This window comes from Musa acuminata, chromosome BXJ3-7 (genome assembly GCF_036884655.1).
Source record: "Musa acuminata AAA Group cultivar baxijiao chromosome BXJ3-7, Cavendish_Baxijiao_AAA, whole genome shotgun sequence".
Classification (NCBI taxonomy): Eukaryota; Viridiplantae; Streptophyta; class Magnoliopsida; order Zingiberales; family Musaceae; genus Musa; species Musa acuminata.
The window spans coordinates 17,772,946-17,800,909 of NC_088355.1; the positions used below are offsets into that span (position 1 = coordinate 17,772,946).

The 27,964-nt window shown below is 37.7% G+C and overlaps 1 protein-coding gene across 1 annotated transcript in view; it reads right to left on the reverse strand.

Annotated features, from left to right (window-relative positions):
* Nucleotides 1-14,773: 14,773 nt before the first annotated feature.
* The window catches only part of LOC135643463 (probable polyribonucleotide nucleotidyltransferase 1, chloroplastic), a 70,412-nt gene continuing 57,221 nt past the window's right edge, over nucleotides 14,774-27,964 (reverse strand). Inside the window, exons 18-24 of the mRNA XM_065160451.1 lie at nucleotides 21,612-21,685; nucleotides 21,417-21,524; nucleotides 21,244-21,338; nucleotides 18,389-18,452; nucleotides 18,002-18,055; nucleotides 17,871-17,912; nucleotides 14,774-15,873 (exon numbers count right to left, since the gene is read on the reverse strand). Coding sequence (XP_065016523.1) covers nucleotides 15,469-15,873; nucleotides 17,871-17,912; nucleotides 18,002-18,055; nucleotides 18,389-18,452; nucleotides 21,244-21,338; nucleotides 21,417-21,524; nucleotides 21,612-21,685 — 842 coding nt within the window. The 3' untranslated portion in view covers nucleotides 14,774-15,468. The remainder of the gene's footprint in view (nucleotides 15,874-17,870; nucleotides 17,913-18,001; nucleotides 18,056-18,388; nucleotides 18,453-21,243; nucleotides 21,339-21,416; nucleotides 21,525-21,611; nucleotides 21,686-27,964) is intronic.

Consider the following 27,964-nt stretch of genomic DNA (forward strand, 5'->3'; position numbering starts at 1 on the left):
AGCCACCCACCAAATATGACTACCCAAAGAGAACTCGAGACCCAGCCAAGTGCCATTATTGATCAACGGATCGTGACTCGACGACGACGACCCACTAATGAAGTGCTAATACAGTGGGCGAACCTACCAAAAGAAGATGCCACTTGGGAGAACTATGACGACTTGAAGATCAAATTCCTAGAATTCATGAATCATCAGCCTCGAGGACAAGGCTGATTTGAAGAGGGCGGGTCTATTAGGACTCTAGCTTGGAGAGTCCTAATTGAGAGGAACATTCATGTAAAAATGTTAGGACTCTAGCTAGGAGAGTCCTAATTGAGATGGACATTCTGTTAGGACTCTAGCTAGGAGAGTCCTAATTGTGAGGGGCATTCATGTAGGAGATTTTTTCTTAGAGAAGAATTAGGAGTTGTAAGGGAATAGGAGTCTTGAGTAGGATTTCTATTAGGAGTTGGTTAGAAGTAAGAGTCTTAAGTAGGAGTCCTATTAGGAGTTAGGGTTTAGAAGCCCTATAAATAGCCATGTATTCCTTCTCTTTTCTTAAGCAATAGATGAATCTTTTCTGCAGCCTTTGAGCAGCAACTTCGAGGGAGGAACCCTTATAGAGTTCCAAGGAGGCCGATCCCCTAAAGAGATCAACCCCAAGTTTAGAATCTGCAAGGGTTCTAACACTATGACTAGCAAGATGGTATCAGAGTGGGACAAGTACTCATAAAAACACTTGACATTCAAATGTGGGGGACCTAGCGGGGCTACGTTGAGGGCAGTCAGCACACTCATGAACGTTTGAGGAAAATGGGCATGGAGATGTAGGGAAAAGGAGTCGCTCACAAGAGCGGGCATATGAGATTGGAATTCAGAGGAATGGCCAATCCTTCGCGCAAAAGGCACCATGAGAAAAAGCAAGCTTGGAAGAATGTGTAGCACACAAAAGTTGGGATGGTTGAGTTTGAGCTACGGCTTGACATTGACAACTACACTTGATGGTGCTCAAGGCAAGCGAGGCACTTGGTAAAGGATGAGACCATGCAAGGTGGAATGAATTGCTCAGCGACCGAAAGAGTTGTGCAAAGCTCACAAAGGTGAGGGGAATTGCTAACTCGAAGAATTCGGTACTCATGCAAGGGCTTGTATGCGGACGATGGAATATTCGCGGCCATCCCAAGGCAACCGAAACTCGGTGCTATGGAGCATTAAAACTTTCTCTTCGGCATGTGAAGGATACGTCCGTAGGAGGTTGAAGTGTGTAGCGATTACAGGATGTTACTAGGTCTTAAATGGTGCAACGGGGGCTGTATTGACGTGTAGTCGTAATCTAGCAAGTGCGTTTGTAGGAGGTAGAACAATGCACAGTTTGTTCAGCAAATCAGAGTAGTCCAAGGGGATTGTGGTCTCTGAAACTTTCAGAGAGAAAGAAGCGTAGAGAGATATTGCTCTAACGGGATAGTTATCCAAGCGGGATAGATCTCGGTTCTCCAAAGGGAGAATCATGTGCAACAAACCGCACATGTTGAGGAGGAGTACTTCAAAAACAACAACTCCACGAAGCTCAATGGACCGAGTGAGCGGCGAGGAGTCGTCGCATAATCTCACTTGAGAGAATGCATTGGTGGATGCATTGCGAGATCAAGTGGGGGAGCGACCCAAAGCAACACAAATGAATGCACACTTGGAGTCGATATAGAGATCATACCCAAGGGAGGGCTTACCTATGGAATGGTGGGCGGCCACCATCAACTCAATGCAAAACGAGGAGCGGAGCAACTTGGGTGTAACTTGGCGAAGTACCCAAGCCGCATGAAGTGAGCCGGTATAGAAGATGGAACATGGAGCAGAGGCACAAAGCTTTCCTTGGACAGAGGTCAAGGACATGAACTCTTATAGAGGCAAGAGCAGGATCATGTTGTTCTATGGGTCCTTCATTCTGATGGAGTGGACTCATCTTGCATAGTGCCAAAGACGAAGGGAGCTTCTGGGCACATGTACCTTATCTCGAAGAAGCATTTGATGAAGGAACTAAGGTGACTCAACTTGCAGAGGCAAAATTGGGTTCAGAAGGCCTTGGCATGGGGCAAGAGGATACAGTGGCGAGTACTCTTGAAAAATATGCCATAGTGTTGCCATTCAAGTTGTCATGAAGAAAGCGGTGCGCAGCGGAGATTGTGTTGGTAGGGGCAGAGGCCCAAGATCCAGACAATGGTGCACTAATTTTAGCGAAGTCAGAGGAACTTCGGGAGCTACAAGGCGATGGACTTTCCAAGAGCAGTGCTTCATCTAGGTGTGACCCAAGAGCGGGTGGATGAAGGTGTAATATCCCTCACTTTTAAAATTTTTTAATAAAGATTTATTTATAAATCAGAGGACCTATATGTAAATATAAAAATTTCAAGGACTAAACTGTTAAGTTACAAAAAAAGAGAAAAGAAAAAAAAAACCAAAAATTTCGGTTTTATCCCACCGCCTCCCACGCTCTCTGTTTCAAAGAGAGAGAGGAGCAGTGGGGTGTGGGGAGAAGGAGAGGAGAAGTAGAGGGAGAAGAAAAGAAAAGAAGAAGAAGAGGGAAAAGAAGAGAGAAAGAAGAGGGAGAAGAGAAGAAAAGAAGAACTAGAAGAGAGGGAAGATGGAGAGGAGAAAGAGAGGCAGCTGCAGTACCTCTGTTTGCCGCAGGTTGAAACAGAGGAGAGGGTGTGTGGGGCGTTGAGGAGGAGAAGGGAAGAAGAAGAAGAAGAAGAAGAAGAAGAGAGGAGGATAGCTGCGGCAAGGCTGCAGCGAGGAGGTGTGTGGCGTTGGGGAGGAAAAGGGAAGAAGAAGAAGAAGAAGAAGAGAGGAGGATAGCTGCGGCAAGGCTGCAGCGAGGAGGTGTGTGGCCTTGGGGAGGAAAAGGGAAGAAGAGAAGAAGAGAAGGAGAAGAAGAGGGAAAAGAGAGGGAAGAGGGAGAGGAGCGAGAGGTGGCAGCAGCTAGGGCTGCAGCACCTCTGTTTCCTGTAGGTGGAAACAGAGGAGAGGTGTGGGGCGTTCCGGGAGAAGAAGAAGAAGAAGAGGAAGAAGAAGAAGAGAATAAGAAGAAAAAAAAAGGATGGCTGCAGCATGGGCTGCAGTGAGAAGGTGTGGGGTGTTGGGTAGGAGAAGAGGAGAAGAAGAAGAAGAGGAAGAGAAGAAGAAGAGGAAGCAGGAGAAGAGGTTGTGATACCTATGTTTCCTACAGAGGAAACATAGGAGAGGGTGTGTGTGACACCGGGGAGGAGAAGGGAAGAAGAAGAAGAGAAAAAGAAAAAAAAAAAGAAGGATGGCTACGGCATGGGCTGCAGTGAGAAGGTGTAGGGTGTCGGGTAGGAGAAGAGGAGAAGAAGAAGAAGAGGAAGAGAAGAAGAAGAGGAAGCAGGAGAAGAGGTTGTGATACCTCTGTTTCCTGCAGAGGAAACAGAGGAGAGCGTGTATGTGATGCCGGGGAGGAGAAGGGAAGAAGAAGAGGAGAAGAAGAGAAGGTAAAGGAGGAGCTACGGCTGTGGCGGTGGCAGCTGCAGCTGGAAGAGAAGGAGAGGAAGAAAAGAAGGTGAGGAAGAAGAGAAGAAGAAGAAAGGAAGGAGGAGGAAGAGGAGAAGGGAAAGAAGCCGCTGCGGCTGCGGCTGTGGCAGCTGCAGCTGTGGCAGGGAAAGAGGAAGAGGAAGGAAGAAGGGAAGGAGAGGAAGAAGAGAAGGGGAAGAAGGGGCTGCAGCTGCGGCGATGGCAGTTGCAGCTGGAAGAGAAAAAGGAGAGGAAGATGAGCAGGGGAGGAAGAAGAGGTTGCGGCCGTGGCTGCGGTCGCGACTGCAGCAGTTGCAGCTGGGAAAGAAGAGAAGGAAAGGAAGAAGAAGAGAAAGGGAAGGAGAGGAAGAAGAGAGGAAGAGGAGAAGGGGTGGCATCTGCGGCAGTGGCAGCTGCAGCCGGAAGAGGAGGAGAGGAAATCGAGCAGGGGAGGAAGAAGAGGCTGCGGTTGTGGTGGCTACGGCCATGGCTGCGACTGCGACTGTGACTGCGACAGTTGTAGTTGGGAAAGAAAAGAAAGAAAAAGGGGAAAAAGAGGCTGCGGTCGGGATTGCGACCGTGGCGGCAACGGCTGCGTCTGCGACAACTGCATTTGGAAAAAAAAAAATGAAGGAATGAGAGTAAGAGATAGCAGGTGACTATGCCTCGATGATCGGCACAAGTTGTAGTTGCAGAGAAAGAAAGAAAACGAGTGCAGAAAACGAAACAGGGAGAGGAGATGGAGGAAAAGTAGAAAATGGATTCGAGCATACACCTTCTAATCTTTGGATCAAAACCTTTGAAAGGCAAGTTTCCCGATCGTTCCTCCTGTAATTGTTCTAATTTTTCTTATTGCAAGTATTATGATCTTCCTCATGCAAGTGTTTCAATTATTTCTATTGTTTCGATCCTTTCTATTGCAAGTGTTCCGATCCTTCCTATTGCAAGTGTTTCGATCTTTCTTTACTACAATTTTATCTCTACATTTGCTTTGAATATGAGGAACTTTGAATTGTTCTACCCTTGCATTTGATATATCTCCTGTTTAGACGTAATGATTCGAATCTGTGCAACTTCCGAGATTCTGACCTTTCTACCTTTTAATGGTTATAACTTCATGCACTGACCTCTGATTTGGACAAAACTTATTTGATCAGAATATAGACTCATAAACCTTTCTTTTGATGCTTATTTTAAGAATTCGGAATAAGTTTGCCTATCCAAACGTCTGTTTCAAATGAGCCAATGGATTCTGTAAAACAGGGATCATAATTTATGACCTTTCGATATTAAACTACCTATAAGTCCCTATTGGAAACTTTGATTTATTCCAAACTTATTTCATTCTAAACTAGACTCATAGATCTTTCATTTGATTCCTGGATTGAAAGATTTAGAGTTCAAATGCCTGTCCATTTATCTATGGAAACCAACCCTATAGATTCTGCAAAACAATGATTTTGTTCTCTGACCTTTGGTTACTAAATCATTTGTAACTCTCTGTTGGACAGTTCAATTCATATGAAGCTTGTTTTCTCTAAAATAAATTGAAATATCTTTCCAATGATATATTTTTGAGTAAATTGGAGCACGATTGATAGTTTGAATCATTTGTTCAATGTGCCTCTTGAATTCTGCCTAAAATCGAGCTTCGCTTCGGTGAACAACACGATGGCAAGAAAGGCTATGGATTCACGGAGTGAAGGTCATGGTACCGCAGAGGCGGGTCTTCTGTGCGTGCAACGAATTTTGCATCGGATGAAAGCCTTGGTCATCAGCATATGAGGGCCGTGTACCACCGAGGGAAAAGTTCGAATGCAAGTACTAGTGAGTCTCATGGGAGGGACTTGATCATGAAAAGGTATGATTGAAGCAGCTGGAGAGTTGGACTGCTCCAAAGCCTATAGTCGCTTAAGGGAGCCCGACAAGTCAGAGGACAAGGTCGAGTAAGCGAACGTTGCTACCAAAGAAACTAAGGAGAACAGAATCGGTACAAACCCTACAATGTGAAGGCAGAGGCCATGCATGGGAGTTACAGTATGTCTTTCCATCGACCAAAGGGAGCTGGTTGGAGAACACAGAGGTGTTGAAGCAGGGGGTCGAAAGGGGCGAGAAAGCGAAGATGAGTCCAGAGGGACTTAGCTACCCAAAATCACGCATCTGTTAGAATGGAGGTGGACTCGGAGGAGTGCCACAGAGATATATCTGCTGATCGTGAAGAAAAGGGATGCAGATGCGAGGCGACAGATAGTAGGGCCATAGGCATGGCAGCGCCATGGTACTGCAGAGGCGAGACTTCCGTGAAAGTTATTGATCCCTTGCTCTCATAGAGGGAGAGCGCTTGGTCGTGAAAGGGGCCGAGGAGGTGGAGCATGCAGAGGCAAACTCTAAGTACCAAGACAAGGCTGAAGGGTAGAGGCCAAGGAACTTCGTAAGACCGGTGTCAACAAATTTCTCATCAAAATAACTGAAAGTGAAGGACTTCGGGTCATACAAGAGTGCACGACCAAGGAACGAAGCAGCCAGTACATGATGTTGTACCTTTGCTACTCAGTGGAGTAGGCGACCGGGTTGATGGAGAAGACGGTACAATCCCAGAGGGGATCAAAACTATTAGAGACTTACTCTAAGTTGGGATGAAAACTTCCTGCATTCTAGAAGTTTAATGACATTGAGAAGGTGAATCACAGTAGTTAACTCAATGCAAGGAGTGCAAACACTTTGAGTGCTTCAGAAGTGTGAACAAAGAGCAGGCGAAGGCTAGTAACCAGCTCGATGCATAGAGTACAACCCTTGAGGAGGCGGGCGAAGTCAAGTAACCATTGCCTTCTCAACTCTTAAGAGAATGGGCGAAATCGAGTACCCCAATTCTCTTATCTATCCAGTAGAAGAGCTCTACACAAGTTCAAAGATCCTTCGAAGATATTAGAAGATAATACTTGTCAAATCCTCACCAATGGTGATCAGTACTACTGAGAGTAGATTATCCGCTTTATTTCTTAATAGAATGCCAATCGAAAGCGGAAGTGATACGAATCTACTTGGAAGTGACAACTAAGTGAAAGAAGAGTCGATGAGCAAATTTTGTAGAGGAATGACCCAAAACTTCAGAAATTTACGAGGCAATGCTCGCTAAAGCTCCAACAAGCATTCACCCAGTTCAAGCAATATGAGGCATTTGAGAGACTGTCATATAGTAAGGATGGTCTTTTCCTTCATCTAGAGGATCCGCAAGAACCAACAGGGATCAACACATCTCAGCCAACCCCACACTATAGTTAGAGTCATTAGTGAGTTGAAGCAGCATGGCGGATCAAAGGTTCAACTACTCAAAAACAACAGTGGAGAGCAATTAGGAGCCAAGAGGCATATTACAACTAGAGCAGAAGATTGAAGACTCAGCAAAGGCGAGGAGTTGCAGTGTCGACAAAGGCTTCGACGAGGACGTCGAAGGAATAAGTGGGGGAGAATGTCACGGACAAAGTTCTAAACAGGATGTTTGATGTAATACTTATGTATGTTTGTGTCTTTCTGTTTGTTCATGCTTTGCACAACATATAGAGGAATGATCGAAGGCTTAACAACCCCATTTTAGTTGGGTTTGGTGGCCTTCTTAGGCTTGTAAATAAATGTTATGTCATGTGGACACTTGTAAGAGATATTCAATTTGTAGTGGACCATTTTGACCCTTTGTTGTGCAACCGTTCAGAGCTTATAAAGTATGTTTGTAATTTGCATTATCTATGAGGTATTTTCGAAAATGTTTGCTTGTGGATCCCGAGTGAGGTGCTTTCTCTAACCCGATTTCTCTTTTATAGGTCCTAAGGGACCATGGGAGGTTTCGGGGAGGCTAACCTTTGTGGACAGACACGCAAGGGTGCCGCACGACTTAGGCAAAACCAGCTAAGTCCGTGACAGAACGTTCGGACTTCCGACGAACTCTTGAACTTCTAACGAGATCTCGATCTTGACTTTGGCACAATACCCGCTTTATGTCTTACTGCTATCGTAGTTAATTCTGCACATTTTTCTCAACATATAGATTAGATCAAACAATTAACAATTGATTTCATCATGAAAATATGAGATTTAACAATCTCCCCCTTTTTGATGATGATAATAAATTGATGATGGAGTTAACCTTAACTCCCCCTATCTATATGACATACTTGAGAAAATACATTCTTGAATTCAAGACCTTTGAATTCAAGTATCAAAATGATAAGTTAAGTTCATTTAAACTTATCAACATGTGTATCATGATACTTATCATGATTTACCAATTCAAAATATGATGCTTCATATTTGTGAAAATGATGTCAAGGCATGACATTCGTTTTCAAGTATAATGATAATCAATCATTATTTACAAATTTCGAATATGAATTTTAACAAGATGACAATTCTTGATAAAAGATAACATTTCATCAATCCATAGCAAGATATCAATTGTAAATAGCAAGTTGAGCTTATGATATCTTAACATAATGAAAGACATTTATCAAGTATCTACAATGCAATACATTTTACACATTATTTAATATGTCAAGTTGTCATCAATTTGTCATATTTCTCCTCATTTGTCATCAACAAAAAGGATAACAATTCAACAATGCAAGTGTGGTAAAAATTCAAGCAAGTTTCACAATGAATATATGCAAGCAATAAATGAAGGCAAGCAAAACTTTGCATGATAGTTTTTCTTTGAATAAACTAACATTTTTACTCAAAGGGCTTTTTGGTTCTTTTTTAGTTATGCAAGTCTCTTTCTTCCTTTATCATAAGAACAAGAAAAGGAAGAAGGTAAGAAAAGGAAGAAGGGTAAGAAAGGAATCCATAAAGACCCAAATTCATGAAAGGATTTGAACCATGTCAAAAACAATAAATGAGTTTATGTAAATCATGCTTCAATTTTAACAAAGAGAAGTGAGGTAGAGTTCATGAGAAAGGATAAAAAAAGAGGTCCATGAATACAATTTGTTTCTCAATAAAATTCATAATAGTGAAATCTATGAAAGATGCATTTGTCAAATAGTTCAATGGGTGAAGGGACTAAGTGTATCAAACATCATTACATGATGGAGCAAGGGTATGGAATAAACTTGATATGACATAAATTTATGAAAGCTCCATTCATGAAATACATAAATATAGTCTGAAAAAAATAACAATTTATACATTCGGACATTTTAACATGTCTATTTCTCTTCTAATGAAATCAAATTGTTATTCATTTAAGGGTTTTGTAAAGATATCGGCCAATCGATATTTTGTATCAATGAATTCTAAAATTATATCATGATTATTAACATGATCTCGTATAAAATAATGCCTAATGTCAATATGTTTAGTTCTAGAGTGTTGAATAAGATTTTTTGTTAAACATATTGGACTTGTGTTATCACATTTTATGATAATATTCTTAAGACAAATTCTATAATCTTTTAATGTGTTTTTCATCCATACGACTTGTGCACAACATGCACTAGCAACTATGCATTCAGCTTCGGTTGTAGATAGTGCAATTGAGTTTTATTTTTTGGAAGACTATGAGACAAGTGTATGAATTGACATGTTCCGAATATATGCTTTTTCTGTCTAATTTATATCCACTGAAATTCGCATGAGCATAAGAAATTAACTCAAGGTTTTCATATTTTAGATACTATAATCCTAGATTAGTGGTTCCTTTAAGATATCTAAAGATTATTTTATCTGCTTTAAGATGAGATAGCTTAGGATTAGATTAAAACCTAGCATAAAGTCCTATGCTAAACATGATATCCGGTCTTATTGCGGTGAGGTATAGTAAACTACCTATCATACCTCTATAAGTTTTTTGATTAAAGTTTTCTCCACTTTCGTCAATGTCTAACTTAGTGGAGGTACTCATAGGAGTATTGATAGCCTTTGAGCTATCCATATTAAAACGTTTTAGCAAGTCTAATGTATATTTTATTTGACTAAGTATTATTACTAAGTTATTTGATTTGTAAGCCTAAAAAGAAGGTTAGTTCTCCCATCAAACTCATTTCAAATTCTAGACTCATACTCTTTACAAATGATTCGCATAAAGATTCATTAGTAGGCCCAAAAATGATATCATCAACATAAATTTAAATAATAAGAAAATTATTTTTAAAATTTTTAATAAATAATATGGTATCAACCTTGCCTTTAGAAAAATTATTTTGTATAAGAAAGGAGCTAAGTCTCTCGTACCAAGCCCTTGGGGCTTGTTTCAATCCATAGAGAGCTTTAGTCAATTTAAACATATGATTAGGAAAATTATCATTCTCAAATCCGAGAGGTTGTTCAACATAAACTTCTTCGAAAATAAAGCCATTAAGAAAAGCACTTTTAACATCTATTTGAAATAACTTAAAATTATTACTACTAACATAGGCAAGGATCATCCTTATGACTTCTAATTATGCCATAGAAGTGAAGGTTTCTTCATAATCGATACCTTCTTCTTGGTTGAAACCCTTGGCCACTAATCTAGCCTTATTTCTAACCACGATACCAAATTCATCTTGCTTGTTTCTAAAGACTCATTTAGTACTAATAACTAAATGGTTATTTGGCCTTAGAACAAGCTTTCATATCTCATTTCTCTCAAATTGATTCAACTCTTCTTGTATTGTGATAACCCATGAATCATCTTTCAAGACTTCATCAATGCATTTAGGTTCAATTTGGGAGAGAAAAGCGACATTGGAACAAAAATTCTTAAGAGAAGAATGAGTTTGAACCCCTTTTGTTGTGTCTCCTATCATTAGCTCCTTAGGATGAGCATCTACATACTTTTATTCCTTGGGTAAGAATGTTTTGGAAGAAGATACATCCAAGTTGCTAGATGGAGAAAGGGTTTCATTTAAATTCAAAGCATCAAAATTAACATCATCATTAAGATAATTTTTCGTAACTTCGGAAACTTCATTAAAAACAACATAAATGGACTCTTCTATAACCAATGTTCTTTTGTTAAAAATACGAAAGGCCATAGAAATAAAAGAATAGCCAAGTAATATTCCTTCGTCGGATTTTGCATCAAACTTTCCTAAGGCATCTTTTTCATTCAAGATAAAACATTTACAACCAAAAACTTTAAAATATGAAGTGTTGGGTTTTTTATTGTTCCACAACTCATAAGGAGTTTTGGAAAGTAATGGTCTTACTAGAACCCTATTCATGATATAGCATGTCGTATTTACGATTTGGCCCAAAAATATTTGGATAGGCTATGTTCGTTTAACATGGTTCTTATCATTTCTTGTAAGTTTCTATTTTTTCTTTTTACTATCCCATTTTGTTGAGGATTTCTCATAGTAGAGAAATTGTAATTGTATCCATTATATTCATAAAAGTATTGGAAATCACGGTTTTGAAATTTACCACCATGATCGCTTCAAATTGATGAAATCATAAAATCCTTTTCATTTTGAACAAGTTTACAAAACTTAGAGAAATACCTAAAGCAATCACTTTTGTATGCCAAAAAGTAAGTCTATGTGTATCTACTATAATCATCCACGATAACAAAGGCGTATTTGCTACCCCCTAGGCTTGATGTAGCAATTGGTCCGAACAAGTCTATATTGATCAATTGCAATGGTCTAGAGGTGCTTATTTGATTCTTTGGTTTGAAACTACCTTTTATTTGTTTTCCTAGTTGATATGTATCACACACATTATCTTTAATGAACTTAATGTGAGGAATTCCTCTTACAAATTCTTTAGATGAGATTTGAGAGATTAGTTTAATGCTAATATGACCTAATCTCCTATGCCAAAGCCAAGCATCATCATTTAAAACCGAAAGACACATTTCATTATAAAGATCATCAATGTTGATCGTGTATATATTATTTTGTTTTAGGACAATCATAGATATATTTTTGTGTGATTTTTCTATAATACAAGCATTCGATTCAAATCTAACAATATATCATTTATCACATAATTGACTAACACTCAAAAGGTTATACTTTAAGCCATCAACCAACAACACATCTTCAATAAAAAGGTTGGATTTGTTATCTATGGTTCATTTGCCAATGATTTTACCCTTATTGTTGTCTCCGAAGGTGACATATCCTTCGTCTAAGTTAGTGAGCTTAGAGAATTGAGATGGATCTTCGGTCATATGCCTTGAGCATCCACAATCAAGGTACCATCTCTTGCTCCTAGCTTGTAATGATACATTTTTCTACAAAAGAAAGATAATTTTTAGGTACCCATTTGACCTTAGGTGCCTTAAAAATCGATCTACATAGCTTATCATGTTGCATTGAGTCATTTGAGGTTCTTTTAGGAACTCAAATCAATATACGTGGACTGTATCTCTTAAGTGGATATTTATAGGCAACATGTCCGAGTTTGCAACAAAAGTTACATTTTGTGTGAGGTGATACATGCAAGGTAGGGCCTTTAACAAGGTGGTCAGATTTTGGTGAGAGCTAGTCACAAATCCGATTCCGCCTCTCCTACGAACGTAACCCTTAATGGCAAGGATCATGTTCAAAGACTTGCTACCAATCTCAATTTTTTCTAAGATTGTCTTAAGTGACAAGTTTTCCTTTTGAGGCATTTCTAGTTCATCACATTTCATACATGGAGCTAAACTATTATTGTGCTCAACTTTTAATCTATCGAAATCATTAACAAGAGAAACATGCTCCTTTTTTAACAATTTATATTTTTTACTAATTAATTATATTCATCAAATAAATCATGAAAATTATTTAATAATTCATCGAAGGATAAATCTGCATCAAATGAACTACTCACCTCATCTCCAATAACTATTAGCGTATAGTGAGTAACTTGCTCGGTGTTGGTTGGCTCTTCTTCGGATGCACTTGAGTCATCCCAAGTTGCTTGGGGACATTCACTCTTGAAGTGTCCCGGCTTCTTGCATTCATAGCATATCACTTATTCTTTCTTGAGTTCAATTTTATTTTTAGTATTATTTTTAAATTTATTTTTTTTATGAATTTTTTGAACTTTCTTATAAAGAGTGTCAAGTCTTCATCAAAGTCCTTATCACTTGAATTTTCTTTCTAAGTGCTCTTCTTGAGTTCTTAGTGTCGTATCCTTCCTGTTCTTTAGAAGGTTGTTTTCAAGCTCTTCATGAGCATTACAAGTCATCTCATAGGTCATTAGTGACCCGATTAATTCTTCAAGAGGAAAGTTATTTAAATTTTTGGCCTCTTGAATGACCGTGACTTTAGGGTCCCAACTCTTTGGAAGGGATCTTAAAATTTTATTAACAAGTTCAAAATCTAAGAAAACTTTACCAAGTCCTTTTAGACCATTGACGACATTTGTAAATCGGGTATACATGTCTCCAATGGTCTCACTCTGTTTCATCCGGAACAACTCATAAGTGTGCACTAAAAGATTAATTTTCGACTCCTTCACTCTACTAGTGCTTTCATGAGTCACTTCGAGTGTGTGTCAAATATCAAAAGCTATTTCACAAATAAATACACGATTGAACTTGTTTTTATCTAAAGCACAAAATAAGGCATTTATAGCCTTGGCGTTTAAAGCGAAAGTCTTCTTGTCCAACTTATTCCAATTGTTCATTGGAAGAAAAGACTTTTGAAACCCATTTTCTGTAATATTCCATAATTCGAAATCCATTGAAATTAAGAAGATCTTCATTCTAGTCTTCCAATATTTGTAATCCGCCCCATTGAACATGGGCGGACATGTAATTGAATGACCCTCTTGGTTCCCGACAAATGTCATCTCTCTTGGGTTTTAAACCAAATGAGAGTGAATCTTGCTCTGATACCAATTGTTAGGATCAAGAGCGACACTAAGAGGGGGGGTGAATTAGTACAACGAAAAATTCTCCGATTTCGTATAAAGTTCGTCTCGATTCAAATTGTTTCGGAAAGATGTTGAACTTGAAACTTTCGTAAGAATGTAAGGAGAAGCTCAAGGAGATTTGTAGTAAAGTAAATTACATAAAAGGAAAAGCAAACCAAAATTTAGAGTGGTTCGGTCAATGAGATCTACATCCACTTCGGATTCCTCCTCCGTCGAGGTCACCGGCGTCCACTAAAGGCCTTCCTTCAATAGGCGAAGACCAACCATCTTTTACAGCTCCTCCTTTTGACGAGTTTAGGAGACAACCCTTACAAGTCTCACTCCTCTTTCTTGGATGGTTACAAGGCCAAGAGAGGGAGGAGGAGAACTCTTCTCACTTTTACAACACTTTTCACACCTCAAACACTTAGAATTTTTCACACATATAATAGCACTTTGTTACCCTTTCATGCAGAAAAGGGTAGAGTATTTATAGGCCCCAATGGCTTCAAAAATGAAGTCAAAAAGTGTCTCATCTCATATTTCCGGGGTATTGACGGTACCACCGCCATTACTGGGCAGTACTACCGCCTACAGTCTGACACTAGACGGTACCACCGCTAGCAACATTAACTGCCAACGATACCACCACCTATCTCCTAGGTAGTGCCACCGCCGACCCTGGCAGTGCCACCGTTGGCTATGTTTTCAGGGGCTAAATGGGCTGTTCAATCCGACCCAATTCAGCCCTATTAAGGGTCTAGTTGGCACCTAACTAAGTTAATGAGATTACCTCACAATTCTAACTCAATCTACTATCTAACTACAATAACTAAAGCATAATCAAAACACTCTCCGATACGTCAATTGCTCTTCCAATGAACTCTCGATAATGTTCCGACGAACTCTCGACAAGCTCCCAGAGTTTACGAGATCTTCTTGATAAGTTCCGACGAGCTTTTTTAGCAAACTCCTAGACTTCTCGATTGGTTCCGGTAAAACTTTCGACGAATTCTTAAACTTCCAACGAGATCTCGATCTTAACTCCGACACAACACCTACTTTACGTGTTATTGCTGTCGTTAATCATACACATTTTTCTTAACATATATATTAGATCAAACAATTAATAATTGATTTAATTATCACAATTTAGGATCATGCTCAGCCCAACGGGATAGATATCTCATGAGATGATTATGTTTCTACATGATAGAGAAGCAATCCACTTATTATAAATAAGAAATTACTCCATGTCAGCTAAATCACATGTATTTCAATCTAAATCTACATATTTACCGACTCCTACTTGCAGAAGGGCTACCGCACAAGCCAATTATTGTTCGGATACCACTGAGATCCAAGTCTTTTTTTTATTTAATTAAAGAGACCAGAAATTAAATCACCAGAAAGGTTTTAAAAAACAAATAATAAAATAAAATAAGTCTTGACAAAATAGAGGTTCCCAACTTCCTTGTAATGTAGCCAAGATCTCAGCAGTGTCCAACACCATATATTCTGCATATACAATTGATTGTACGTCCTCCTAATTTATAGAGACAAGCTTACCAAAACAAATAAACTGAACAACAACAACAACAACAAAATTTGTTCAACTCTAATCAGTTGTAGGTTCGGGCTCACCCATGGCAGGCCAAAGAAAAGGAGAAAGATCCACTAGTTACTCTGCCAAATTGATCTTATCTTCCCACACCAAAGAAATAACTACTCGTACACATAATTTTGCTCGTCTGTTCTAATCTGATGATTGCTCTTGCTGTGGGAAATCCATCCTGAATCTCACATTGCTTTCATTAGATGAAAAAATAAAAAGGAATGCATCCAAAGAAAGTGTTTGCAATTTGCATAAAGCAGGGTGTAAATGATGGCAGATATTCTGCACGGTTTACTGCAATGCATCCATGGTCAGAGTCCAGTTTGATGATCAAAATAATGGCTACTCAGGAGTGAAAGAAACAAATGGAGCCACCATCTTCCTCGGATGTAAATGAATACAGTTAAGAAACCAGCATCATCTCGTTCAACATCTTGAGATCCTTTCCCAGAGACTGCAGTGCATATTCAGTACCAGAGGTTCTGAGCTGTGGTACTTTAAGCAAGTTATGAGATAATACACAACCACTACCCAGTTTTGACTTCTCCGTTAACCATTCCTTCTGACGGAACCACACCAGTAACTGCTTTGTCAATGCTCTTTTTTTGTTTGTTGACAAACTGACCATCTCTAACAGGGTGAGCTAATTTCTTTATAGCCTTTTCCTTGCTTTTATCACTCAATTTTCCTTGAGCTGAAGTAGCTTCCTTAAGTGGAACTGTGATCTTTTTCTGAGAATTCTCACCTTGATCTACAATCTGTCCAGTTTCATCTTTTCTCAACGGCTTCTTCGCTGCAATTTTAACAAGATCATCTTGGGGAGGTATATTCTCTTTTATGGAATTACTTGTTTTTGGTTTTCCACTAGTGTCCAGGTCTCCATCAGGAAGCAGGGCTCGACGGCTTAATCGAAGTTGACCCTTTTCATTTATCTGGAATACAAGATATCATATAATAAATACAGAAAAGCAAATATTGAACAATTATTAATTAAGAAAAGAAATTTAAAAGACTAAACAGCCACTGGTTGACAATCTTTAACCTGTGGCAACACTAACTACCATGGTAAATTTTGTTGGACATGAGTAAACTACTCCAAGTAAGAGTGTGATCTGAGACATTTGTTTCACTGAAGTGAATAGTATGTTAGTAATGTGTGAGTTTGAGTTATGCGAATAACTACCATCATGGGACTATTATCTTAAATGGATTTCTCTCAAATTGCTTAAGACTCCAATCTAGTATAAGTCAATCCTATCCAATATGCCAATTTAAAATACCACGACTTCGAGTTCTGTTTATCACTAAAGACCTCTCTTTTAGTCAAGTTCCTTGTATTTTCAATAATCAACTATATTGTACCTTTTTGTTACTACTGCAATTTTTTTACTTTTTTTTTTCTTACTTCTGCAATATCAAGATTTAATATTTGAGAATCAAGATATTTTATCACGTATTGGAATAAAGGAGTGATTTGGGGATTTAAAGATTCTTCATGAACTTGTCATGTTTGGTATTGTATTATATCATTTAAGTTAGTATCACCAATCAGCATGTCCCACATCGGTACGGTGAACAGGAACACAGGAAGGGAAGGCCAAATCTACATTAGGAGTGTCCATATCTTGAAAGGAACCTAATCTACAAGACATGGTCATGGTTTTTTCTTAGATGGATCTTTGGCCGTAATTGACTTTTGTAAAAAAACTTAGGTTAAAAAGTATTTAAATCTTTATTTATTATTTTTTAAAGATTTTTTTAGGACTTCCTCTACCACTGAATAATTTCACTAGGAAATCTTCTAACTGCTGCATCTACAAAAAAAATTTCTGCACCAAAACCCTGCCTCCTCCCTCAAAGACATCCGAAGCCATCTGCTTGTTGAACCAAGATGAAGGAATAGGAGAAGGTGACACTAGAGAACAGAAGCCATTAAACACCACATCTTGAGTCTTGAATGCAATAGCACATCCTTTGCCCCTCTCCTACCTCCTCAATTAAAGACAACTCACCCCAATAGAGGTGATGCCAGAAAACGGAACTGAACAGGAATGTCTTAACTTTTGCAAAATCAAAAGTTCTTTTTATTTATTTTCTTTCCTATTCCAATGGCACACTAGCTGTGCTAACTATCACATATTGAACTTAAATATGTTCTCCATGTTGCAATGTTTTTCTTACACCAGAAAAGAAAAAGAGAATCATTTATGTCATTAGAGGTGATTAATGTCTTCTCTTTGCTGATTAATGTGGTAACAGGTAAATATTTATCTTTGGCATTTGCTACTATGAATTTTGACTTCAGTTAGAACAATGCGATCCATCACATACAATGACTACCAAGAAAATCTGAGTTAATTTTCATCATCAAATATTTGCCATTATGTAGGAGACAGACCTCTTCATGAACTAATGTAACCGATCAGTATGAATCCGTCTAAGCTTTCTGAAATATATTGATTTTTCCAAACATTCCGTTTTCTAAACATGACCCAGCACCTATTGGAGGTATGTCAATCAGGGTTGGATCTATACATGTTCATTGTCTGTTCTGTAAATATAAATTTAGCGGTCGAATTTACTCCACATGAACCTTTTTATGTTTGTGCATTTCAGATGTATCATATAGGAGTTTTTACATGCCATTAGATAGTAAAAAACAGTTTTCCTACTTTATTTTAGATTCAATACCTAATTTCACTTATACAATGGATCACTATTTCTTTCTTAGTCATTAGAAACTAATGTTGTACTAGTTTAAGAAATGTCTCAAGGAGTAAACAATTATTAAATATGGTAAATCAAAAGCGTAAGTCCAAAGATAATGAAACAGCAACAGGAGAAATCAAGATGAGTGCATGTAAACAAGCAATTCACAAACAAACATTTTGTCAAGTTGTCCAGGTTATATGTCAGAAGGCTAACTTACCTCAATAAGTTTCACATCAACATGGTCTCCTACATTAACAACCTGAAAATAAGGTATCAAAACAATTAGTTCTTAGTGAACATGACACATAGTAGGACAAAGACTTTAGGTATACAATATATTGTTCTTACATCTTCAGCCTTTGCCAACCAAGTTGAACTAAGCTCACTGATATGACATAGACCCTATCAAAGTTTAAAAGAGAACTTATTACACATAGCAGTAAGTAGTTCATAAAGGTAAGAGTAAAGAGAGCCTCTAACACAAAAATATTGAATATGCATATTTTTCATCATAGTAGAATGACAGAAAATTAAATTCATTCTTTAAAAGTTGACATTACTTCATTTCAATTGTTTGTATTCATGAATAAAACACTTTGGCATGTTGAGAATATCAAGCACCCATATTCAATGAAGTACCAAAATATATAAAAAATGTATAAGCTTGTAGCAGAAGACAATACATCTAATAAGGTGCTAGTAAACCTGCACAAAGGCTTAAAAGTTTAAACAAACCTCCCGTCCTGGTGCAATTTCAACAAAAGCTCCATAAGGTGCTATTGACTTGATTTCACAGTTCCTGAGAAGTTCAATTAGAAGGAAAATGTGGGTGTCAGCTTTTGACCAAAAACACTAAAATGATATCATGCATAAGAAAACACAAAATCCCCTCACTGACATAACCGTAATCAACAAGATTGAAGCAATGTGCTAGACATAAATCCCTCAAATACAGTTGAAAAGTCTCTCTTAAGGAATGAAAGCCAATTCCATTCAACTCCTAATCAACTTCTAGGTTATCTGTTATAGTGACTGCATAAAATTAAATTTAATAAAACATGAATTGTTTGGATGGAAAAAGGGGACAACGGATGAAGATGGAAAATTGGTTAAAACCAAAAAATGCTACTGCTACAATGTGACAACCATGTCAAACAACTCCAGGTCTCTAGAATGGAAGATAGGCACATCTCCAGCTACTACACCAGCCACAAAAGTTTGTGCTTGCACAAGCATGGGCCTACAATAGCAAGCATGGCACACAGGTGTACAATGACAAGCTGGAACTTATAGCATGCTTGGAAGGGGGCTTGCTGATTCCTAATGCAAAGCTAGAATTAGATAAATGAACCATAAAAACATAATAATCATTTTTAGGATTATTATTTCTTCTTTCAATACCCCCCAATTGATTTAGTATTACATAAATCGAGTATCATTATGCTAAGAAACATGTCACAGCTAGTGGACTTGATGAAATCTTAGAGATGCATTTTATAATGGTTAAAGATATTATAATGCACATCTTGCACTGTAAAATAAAGAAAATCTGACAAATGATAAATCCTGTGTAACTACAGAAATAAAGGGATTAGCTGCTAGCATTTCATATGTTGTGTTAGAATTAATGGCTTTAGTTTAGACAATGATGGCAAAAGAAAAATTAAAAGATCATGCTGGACAAATTTAAAAGATATATAGATTCTAAAGAAAATCCTAAAAGAGATATTAGCATGATAAGATATAAGGTTGAAGATATTTTTTTTATAAGTTAGGTTACTAAGAATTAAAAATATATATATTGAATTGCTAAGGCTAGGAAAAGAAAGTGCAAGAGTTTAGATAATATTAGATGGATTAAAGATAAAGTTCAAAAAATACAAAATTGAGAAATTATTTTATAAATTATTTAATGAATATTTCATATATAACTTAGCTTTAATGATAGATAATAATGGTATGATTCATAGATTTATTTATAAATTTAGAACTAATGATATAAAAGAAAAAAAACCTTAAAATCATCAAAATAGGTAGGAGTGTGGGACCTGATGTTATCTTTTTGAGGTTTGTAAAAGTTTAGAAGATACAACTTATTAAATAAAATTCTAAAATTTAGAAAAATACAATGAATGGACAAAGAACTTTTGTGTCAATTTTAAAAAATAAGGATATCATACAAAACTATTCTAATTACAAAGGAACTAAAATTGTGATTCATACTATGTAAATTAAAAGTAGGATAACAATTAAATTAAAAATCTTCAAAAATCAATTTGATTTTATGCTTGGAATATCAATAATAGAAACTATTTATTTATCAAGATAATAAACCAAAAATATAATAAAGATTTTACATATGATTTTTATTGATTTAAAGAAGGCCTATAATAAAGTTCCTAAATTTCAAAAAAGAAAGATGTATCCACTAATTATATTAATGTCATAAATGAAATGTTGATAATGTAGTCGGGAGTTTGTTTAGTGAGCTTTCCATAACATAGGACTATAACAAGAATCCATATTAAGTTCTTACTTTTTTCACGTTGATTATAAATGAATTTACTTGTCGGATAGTCCTCCTTGGTATATGTTATTTAAGTAATAATATTGCATTAGTTAATGAGAGTTTGAATGAAATTAATTTTGAACTTGAATTGTAGAGGCAATCCTTAGAATTTAAAGATTTCATATATGATATGTAATCTTAATAATACTAGAAATATATAACAAGATATAGTTAAGTTGGATAGATAAAAAGTTCCATTAAGTTTTAGGTATCTTATTATTCAATAATATAGAGAGACTGATGAATAGAAAATGTGAGATTAGGAGACCTACAAATGTACAAATGTGTTAGGAGAAGTGATACGAGGAGAAATAGAGGAAGAATTAAAAAGACTTTAACAAAAACTATAAATAAAAATTTAAATACTCTTAATTTAACTATCTTAATAGTGACAAAACATCCATTTAGCTAACCTAATAGTTGAGACTTAATGGCTCTGTTGTTGTAGTTCATGATGTTATCATATCTTGCAAAAAAGAATGATGTTATCATAAGATCACAACATCAAATATGGATTATTAATGTCACAAGATACACATGGAAGAGTCATGAAGTAAATTCCATGACGGAATAATAATAAATAAACATAAGATAGTGTGTTTTTTAAGAAGCACCAAAGTGGCATAATCAATGTAAAACTGAGTATTAATATATGCCTAATAGAACAAATTAAATTTAAGCACGAAATGTGGTATCTTCTAACCAAGAATTTAAATATTGATCCACTAAAATGTCAGCCTGGTACAGCACAGTACCAGTGTAGTATGCCTACTGCCTGGTCTAACCAGAATAGACAATAAAAGATGTTACATGGACCAGTATCAGGCACTGGCTGGACGTGTAAAAACCAGTTGTTATGTACCGATCAACATATCGTTACTTGCTTTCAGCTAGAACATGGTATGGATTGTTGCCATGGAAGTTAGTCCAGTCTCAAAAGTCTGTTATATCTAGGCATTTAATGTTCAAAATACCTAATATCATATAAAGCTTAAAAGACACTCCACTAATAACATCTGACCTGTAAATATCACCAACGGTTGGAACCATTGTCAAATTGGCTATTATAGCTTTCGATTTCTCTAAACTTGACAAGTCCTTTGCAGTAATTTTAATCTGCAAGATGCAGTCATATCAAGTGAATCTGCGAAAGCAGAATGAAGATTAAAGAAAAAGTTCAGTCTGAATCCTTACTAGCCCATCATCTTGGGTATCAATAGCTTCAACTCCAGTCTCCTCGATGATGCTTTTAACCTTCTTCCCACCACTCCCAATAATTATATTGACTTTGTCAGGTTTAACCTGAAACATTATTTTCAATAAAGGGTATGTGACAGAGAATAATATATGCCACATGGTTCAAAACTGAGAATAGTACCCATGTATTACCTTCATAACATGAATCAATGGAGCATACTTAGAGAGTTGCTTTGATGGAGGTGGGGAGCTCTTCATCATTTCAGCTGAATGAATACAACAAAACAAGTCCACCTTAAAGTAACTATTAAGACAAAATGCACACTTAAAATTATAGCAAGTATACAAAATGGACAAAGAAACAAAATAGCAGCCAAGCTTACTATTAGCATTCTTTGCTAAATTGTCATAATAAATTTGTCGGTCATTCTTCCACTATTTAAGTACAATATTAATAACTAGAACACTTAGAGTTAAGAAATAGATCAATTTTCCATATGAATTACAACTAGAAACCATCATTTTGCAGATTTTTTTTTCAATTCACACTTTTGGGAGGAAAAATTAGTTCAAATATTAAATGTTAAAATTCCTAAAGGGGATGACCCAGTGAGGAGGCTCCCACTAATAGATGACATAGAGAGGACTAACATACACAGCTTTAAACATGCAAGCAAAGAGGTTATTTTTACAATTTAAACCGTTGCCATCTAGATTCCAAAGGAGAAACCTTATTAGTGGCACCAAGATACACCCTCTAACATTTGGCTGAGATTGAGGATTATGTGAAAAGCTAGTATCTTAACTTCTTCAACAAAGCTGGCTTGCAGAACTGGACAATTCTTGTTGGTTGAAGTCAGATTTCTAAAGAAAACAATCCTTGCAAACAAAATCTAACTAAGAACTACACAAATATATGGTGTATACACACAATTTAACCTTTCTACCAGTATGGATTTCATTAGCCAGGGTACAATATTGACAAATTACAACTAGTCTCATGCTAAGGGATCCTATTATCCACGAGGGAGTCATAGTGGTAGTTTCAAACTTCTACTGATCAACAGCCAGCATGGTGATTCATAAAACCAACAAACCTTTCTCTTCTATTTGGTGGAGCATCATGTCAGACCAATACTGTATGGTTACATACTCCCTACTCAAACAGGTAGGAAGCTATCATGATATTGTTCATCTGATCAACATGCCACAATTTCTACCAATATCATAAGACATACAAACAATATATGTTTCTAGGTTATGTAATGAGAAATAAGGCATGCATCAAGTTTTATGTTGGTAATTTGTTATTACCAAATTTTGTAATCTTAATCCCATGTAAATTTGAACTTGTATATATGATATTTTAATATATGCCGTGATCAACATTTTATATATGCTAACTTTATGGATTCTAAAAGTTTTACTCATGTTTTTCCATGATATGACAAATAATATGTCACACAAAGATATAAAAATAAAATAAAATAAAATCTGAAGTAAACTATGCATAAAAGAGGAAGGATCAATCAAATATTGAAAACAACTGATCCGATTAGAAGTTGGTTAGAAGTAGGAGTCTTGAGTAGGAGTCCTATTAGGAGTTAGGGTTTAGAAACCCTATAAATAGCCATGTATTCCTCCTCTTTTGACAAGCAATAGATGAATCTTTTCTGCAGCCTTTGAGCAACAACTTGGAGGGAGGAACCCCTATAGAGTTCCAAGGAGGCCGATCCCCTAAAGAGATCAACCCCAAGTTTAGAATCTGCAAGGGTTCTAACACCTAGTATCAGAGCAGCGTTCTTGGCATCTTGCTGTCCTTCCACAGCCATCCATCAACCCTCCACAACCGCCCAAAGCAATTCCCACAATTGCTTAAGAGATCGTTGCCAAATTCCGCCGTCATCTCCACCACCAAGGATCATCCTTTGATCTCCTCGTGAATTGCAACAGGTTCTGGTTTTCTACCTTACTGCTGCTGCAATTTAGTTATCCATATTTGAAAATCCCAAAAAAATTATTCCTATATTGCTTCATAAACTTTTCGTCATAAAGTTTTCATCTCTACGATGAAAGATACATTGCAGAATTCCAACCGTATAGCACCGTCTGTTTGATTTTGATACTACATTGTTTCAATCCAAATCTCTACGAAATTTTTATGATAGCTTTGACACTTCCTAACAGTGTATTTCCCTTTGGTTTCATCAAAAAATTCTCAATATAAACCACTGATCTTTTACATCCAATCTGTTATACTTAAAAATCTGTGCTGCAGAAAATTTCAGCCGCATATTGTTGCCTTAACCCATCTATTTGCAATCTTTTTTTAATGAAATTTCTTATACACTTCATAGATCATCTTGGGTTCCATCTAAGATTGATCTATTAAGAAATTAATCTCTAAAAACGATTTTGTGTTGCTGCAAATTTTTGTCGTAACCCGCTGAAATTTTTCGACGAGAATTCTGCAATCGCAACTTACACAAATTTCCTTGCTATTATACTGCCGAAATTTTCTTGATTAAATTAGATATCCTTGCTGTCATATAAATTGTGATTTTGCTATCAATTCCCTCCTCAATTCTCTCAAGTTTTTGGTGGAAATTACGTCGAGAAACCGTTGTTTCTTCGACGACAATTCTACTCTTACAAGACAGCACATACTTGCTGCAACTTCCACTTATTTCTATCAAACATTTGCTACCATCTACCACAGATCCAAAACTTTCATCTACAGTCCTAAAACTCTACCAAACCACACCCTCAAACTGCACCCAAAATAGCCACAAAACAAGCCTAAACCGTAGCCTACATCCACCAATCTACCAACCCTTTCGACCATCACCTCTCTCAACCAATACATGCCTTTAACCCGACAACAAAAGAGAGATCTTAACATCACAGATTTGGCGGCATATACTATGGCATCTGAGGAGGTAATCAATGCTAAATTCGAAGCCTTCGAGGCGCAAATGGAGAATAAGATTCGGACGCTCTTTACCGAACTCAGATTGGGCCGACCACTAAGCCCGAAGAAATCACATCAAGGAGAAGTTAAAACGCGACAACTGTATACGCTTATGGCAACCATCTCTTTCGCACGACATCAAGAGGAGCAATTGAACCATGAAGCTCGGAGGACTAGGGTCGCTCCTCAACCAGCAATATTGAAGCCCTTAGCCCCCCCTACTGTCGACCGAGTCCCTACATCAAAGAGGTTAACAAGAGAAGAGCTTCGGGAGCGATATGCGAAGGGGTTATGTTGGCATTGCGACGAGTCGTGGAGCCGCAAGCATCGCTGTAAAAAAGGCAGACTTCTTATGATTGAACTAGTAAAAGAAGAGGTTATTGAACATCCAGAAAAGAGCCTTGAACATGAAGAAGAAGATATGGAAGAAGAGCCACAGCCGACCGACATTACGGTACGCGCACTAGCCGGCTACTCAAACCCGCAAATGATGAAAGTTGGAGGCCTTCTCAAACAACAGCCGATCACTGTTCTCATCGACACGGGCAGCACTAATAACTTCCTGAATAGTAAGGTTGCTGCTCGGATGACACTGCATATTGAAGGCTGTAGCAAGTTCGATGTAAAGGTTGTCGACTACAGAATCCTAAAGTGCGACCAAAGATGCCCGCAGGTGAAACTATTACTACAAGACCAAGAAATTATCACCGATTTCTTCCTCCTACCAATCGATGACTATGAGACCATGTTTGGCATAGAATGGATAACTACACTAGGTGATGTCTCTTGGAACTTTTCTAAATTAATTATGAAATTCTACTGTAAGGGCAAACAGATCATCCTACGCGGGAAGCGCGGAAGCAACGTAACCACCATTTTGACCCAACGAATGGAGAAAGTTTTGCACAAGGTAAATGGTGGCTTTTTGATGCATCTCCAACTGCAACCAGAAGAGAAGAAAATAGAAATTGAAGATCAAAATCTTGCCCAATTGCTTACTGAATTTGCCGATATATTTGATGAACTGCGCGGTCTTCCTCCTTCTCGGCAACATGATCATCGAATTCCAATCCTTCCGGGCAAGCCACCAGCGAACACTCGACCGTACCAATATCCTCACCTCCAGAAAGATGAAATCGAAAAGATCGTTAAGGAGATGCTTGAAACAGGGGTGATTCGGCCAAGTTGCAGCCCCTATTCCTCACCGATGCTACTTGTACGCAAGAAGGACGGAACTTGACGGATGTGCATCGACTACCAAGCTTTAAATGGCATCACTGTCAAGGACAAGTACCCAATACCAGTGGTGGATGAACTTCTTGATGAATTGAAAGGAGCTCGAGTCTTCACGAAGTTGGACCTCCGATCCGGTTACCACCAAATTCGGGTATGTGACGATGACATTCCAAAAACTGCATTTCGCACACATGATGGCCATTATGAATTCTTGGTAATGCCTTTTGGACTCACTAATGCTCCTTCAACCTTTCAAAATCTCATGAACGATATTTTTCGGAGCTTTCTTCATAAATTTGTGTTGGTATTTTTCGATGATATTCTCGTTTACAGCCCTTCTCTTGAGACTCACTTTCAGCATTTACGGATTGTTTTGACGATCCTTCGGGAGAATACTCTTTTTGTTAAGCAACCAAAATGCAGCTTTCTCCAGCAAAAAGTAGAGTACCTTGGGCATATAATATCAAAAGGAGTGGCGGTAGACCCAACAAAAATTGAGGCAATGCAAGGCTGGCCGAAACCTACAAACATGAAATTACTGCGCGGGTTCCTTGGACTAACAAGCTACTACCGAAAATTTGTTAAAGACTATGGGAAGATCAATGCACCACTTACTTTCTTACTGGAAAAAGATGTCTTCCAATGGTTAGATAGAGCCTCCGCTGCCTTCGACAAACTTAAGGCAGCCATGACGACGACGCCGATGCTAACACTACCAGATTTCAACCGACCCTTCATTATTGAGGCCGACGCATCTAGAGTCGGAATTAGTGTCATTCTCATGCAAGATGGTCGACCACTCGCATACACTAGCAAGGCATTATCTCCCTTCCATCAAAATAAGTCAACATATGATAAGGAGATGCACGCCATTGTGCGCGCAGCAACGAGGTGGAGACCCTACTTGATTGGTCGATGATTTCAAATTAAAACCGATCATAAAAGCCTCAAGTACTTTTTGGAGCAAAATATATCATCCCCTGAGCAGCAAAAATGGGTAACAAAACTTCTTGGATTTGATTATGAAATAACTTACAAAAAGGGGAAAGAGAATGTTCTTGCAGATGCGCTTTCGCAACTACCCGAGCAAGCTAAAGTTTCGGCCATTTCACTTCCGACCAGCGACTTCCTTGAGGATATTAAGATGGAATGGCAGGAAGATTCAGAGACTAGTAAGATTATAAAAAAATTGGAGGAAGCACCAAGCTCCGTGGCTCATTACAATAGGGACTCAAAAGAATTACACTATAAGGGACGCATTGTACTTATGATAAATTCTACTTGCATTTTCACAAGCATATTTTAGACAAAGTTATTTCATATACAGGGTACTAAATTGAAAAGGAGTACGACATATCACCCACAAATCAACGGCCAGGCAAAAGTTGTAAATAGGTGCTTGGAGACAGCCCAAAGCCACCCACCAAATATGACTATCCAAGGAGAACTCCAGACCCAGCCAAGTGTCATTATTGATCGACAGATCGTGACTCGACAACGACGACCCACTACTAAAGTGCTAATACAGTTGGTGAACCTACCAACAGAAGATGCCACTTGGGAGAACTATGATGACTTGAAGATCAAATTCCCAAAATTCATGAATCGTCAGCCTCGAGGATAAGGCTGATTTGAAAAGGGCGGGTTTGTTAGGACTCTAGCTAGAAGAGTCCTAATTGAGAGAGACATTCATGTAAAACCTACCTAAGCCAACCCCTATTAAAGAGGTGAAGAGGTCGGCTAGGGTTAGGAGGTTGTTTCTTAGAGATGAATTAGGAGTTGTAAAGGAATATGAGTCTTGAGTAGAAGTCCTATTAGGAGTTGGTTAGAAGTAGGAGTCTTGAGTAGGAGTCCTATTAGGAGTTAGGGTTTAGAAACCATATAAATAGTCATGTATTCCTCCTCTTTTGATAAGCAATAGATGAATCTTTTCTGCAGCCTTTGAGCAGCAACTTGGAGGGAGGAACCCCTATAGAGTTCCAAGGAGGCCGATCCCCTAAAGAGATCAACCCCAAGTTTAGAATCTGCAAGGGTTCTAACAGTCACACATGGTACGGGTGGGCATCAGTACTGTACGGTCTATTGACTGATACCAGTATTGCACTAGTATTTGAATCATTGCTTTGAATTATGAAAACCTTATGATGCCAATGGTACCACAACAGATTTGTTAATGAAATTGTGAAAAAGATGCATATTTGTAATGTGTAATAATCATGGATAATATGAAATAAACTTTAACTTTACATATTATAGTTTGGTTATGGCAACAGAAAAACAGAACATTTGATAAGGAATGTAGTGCAGTATCATAACACAGAAAAGTGTGAATTAGAGG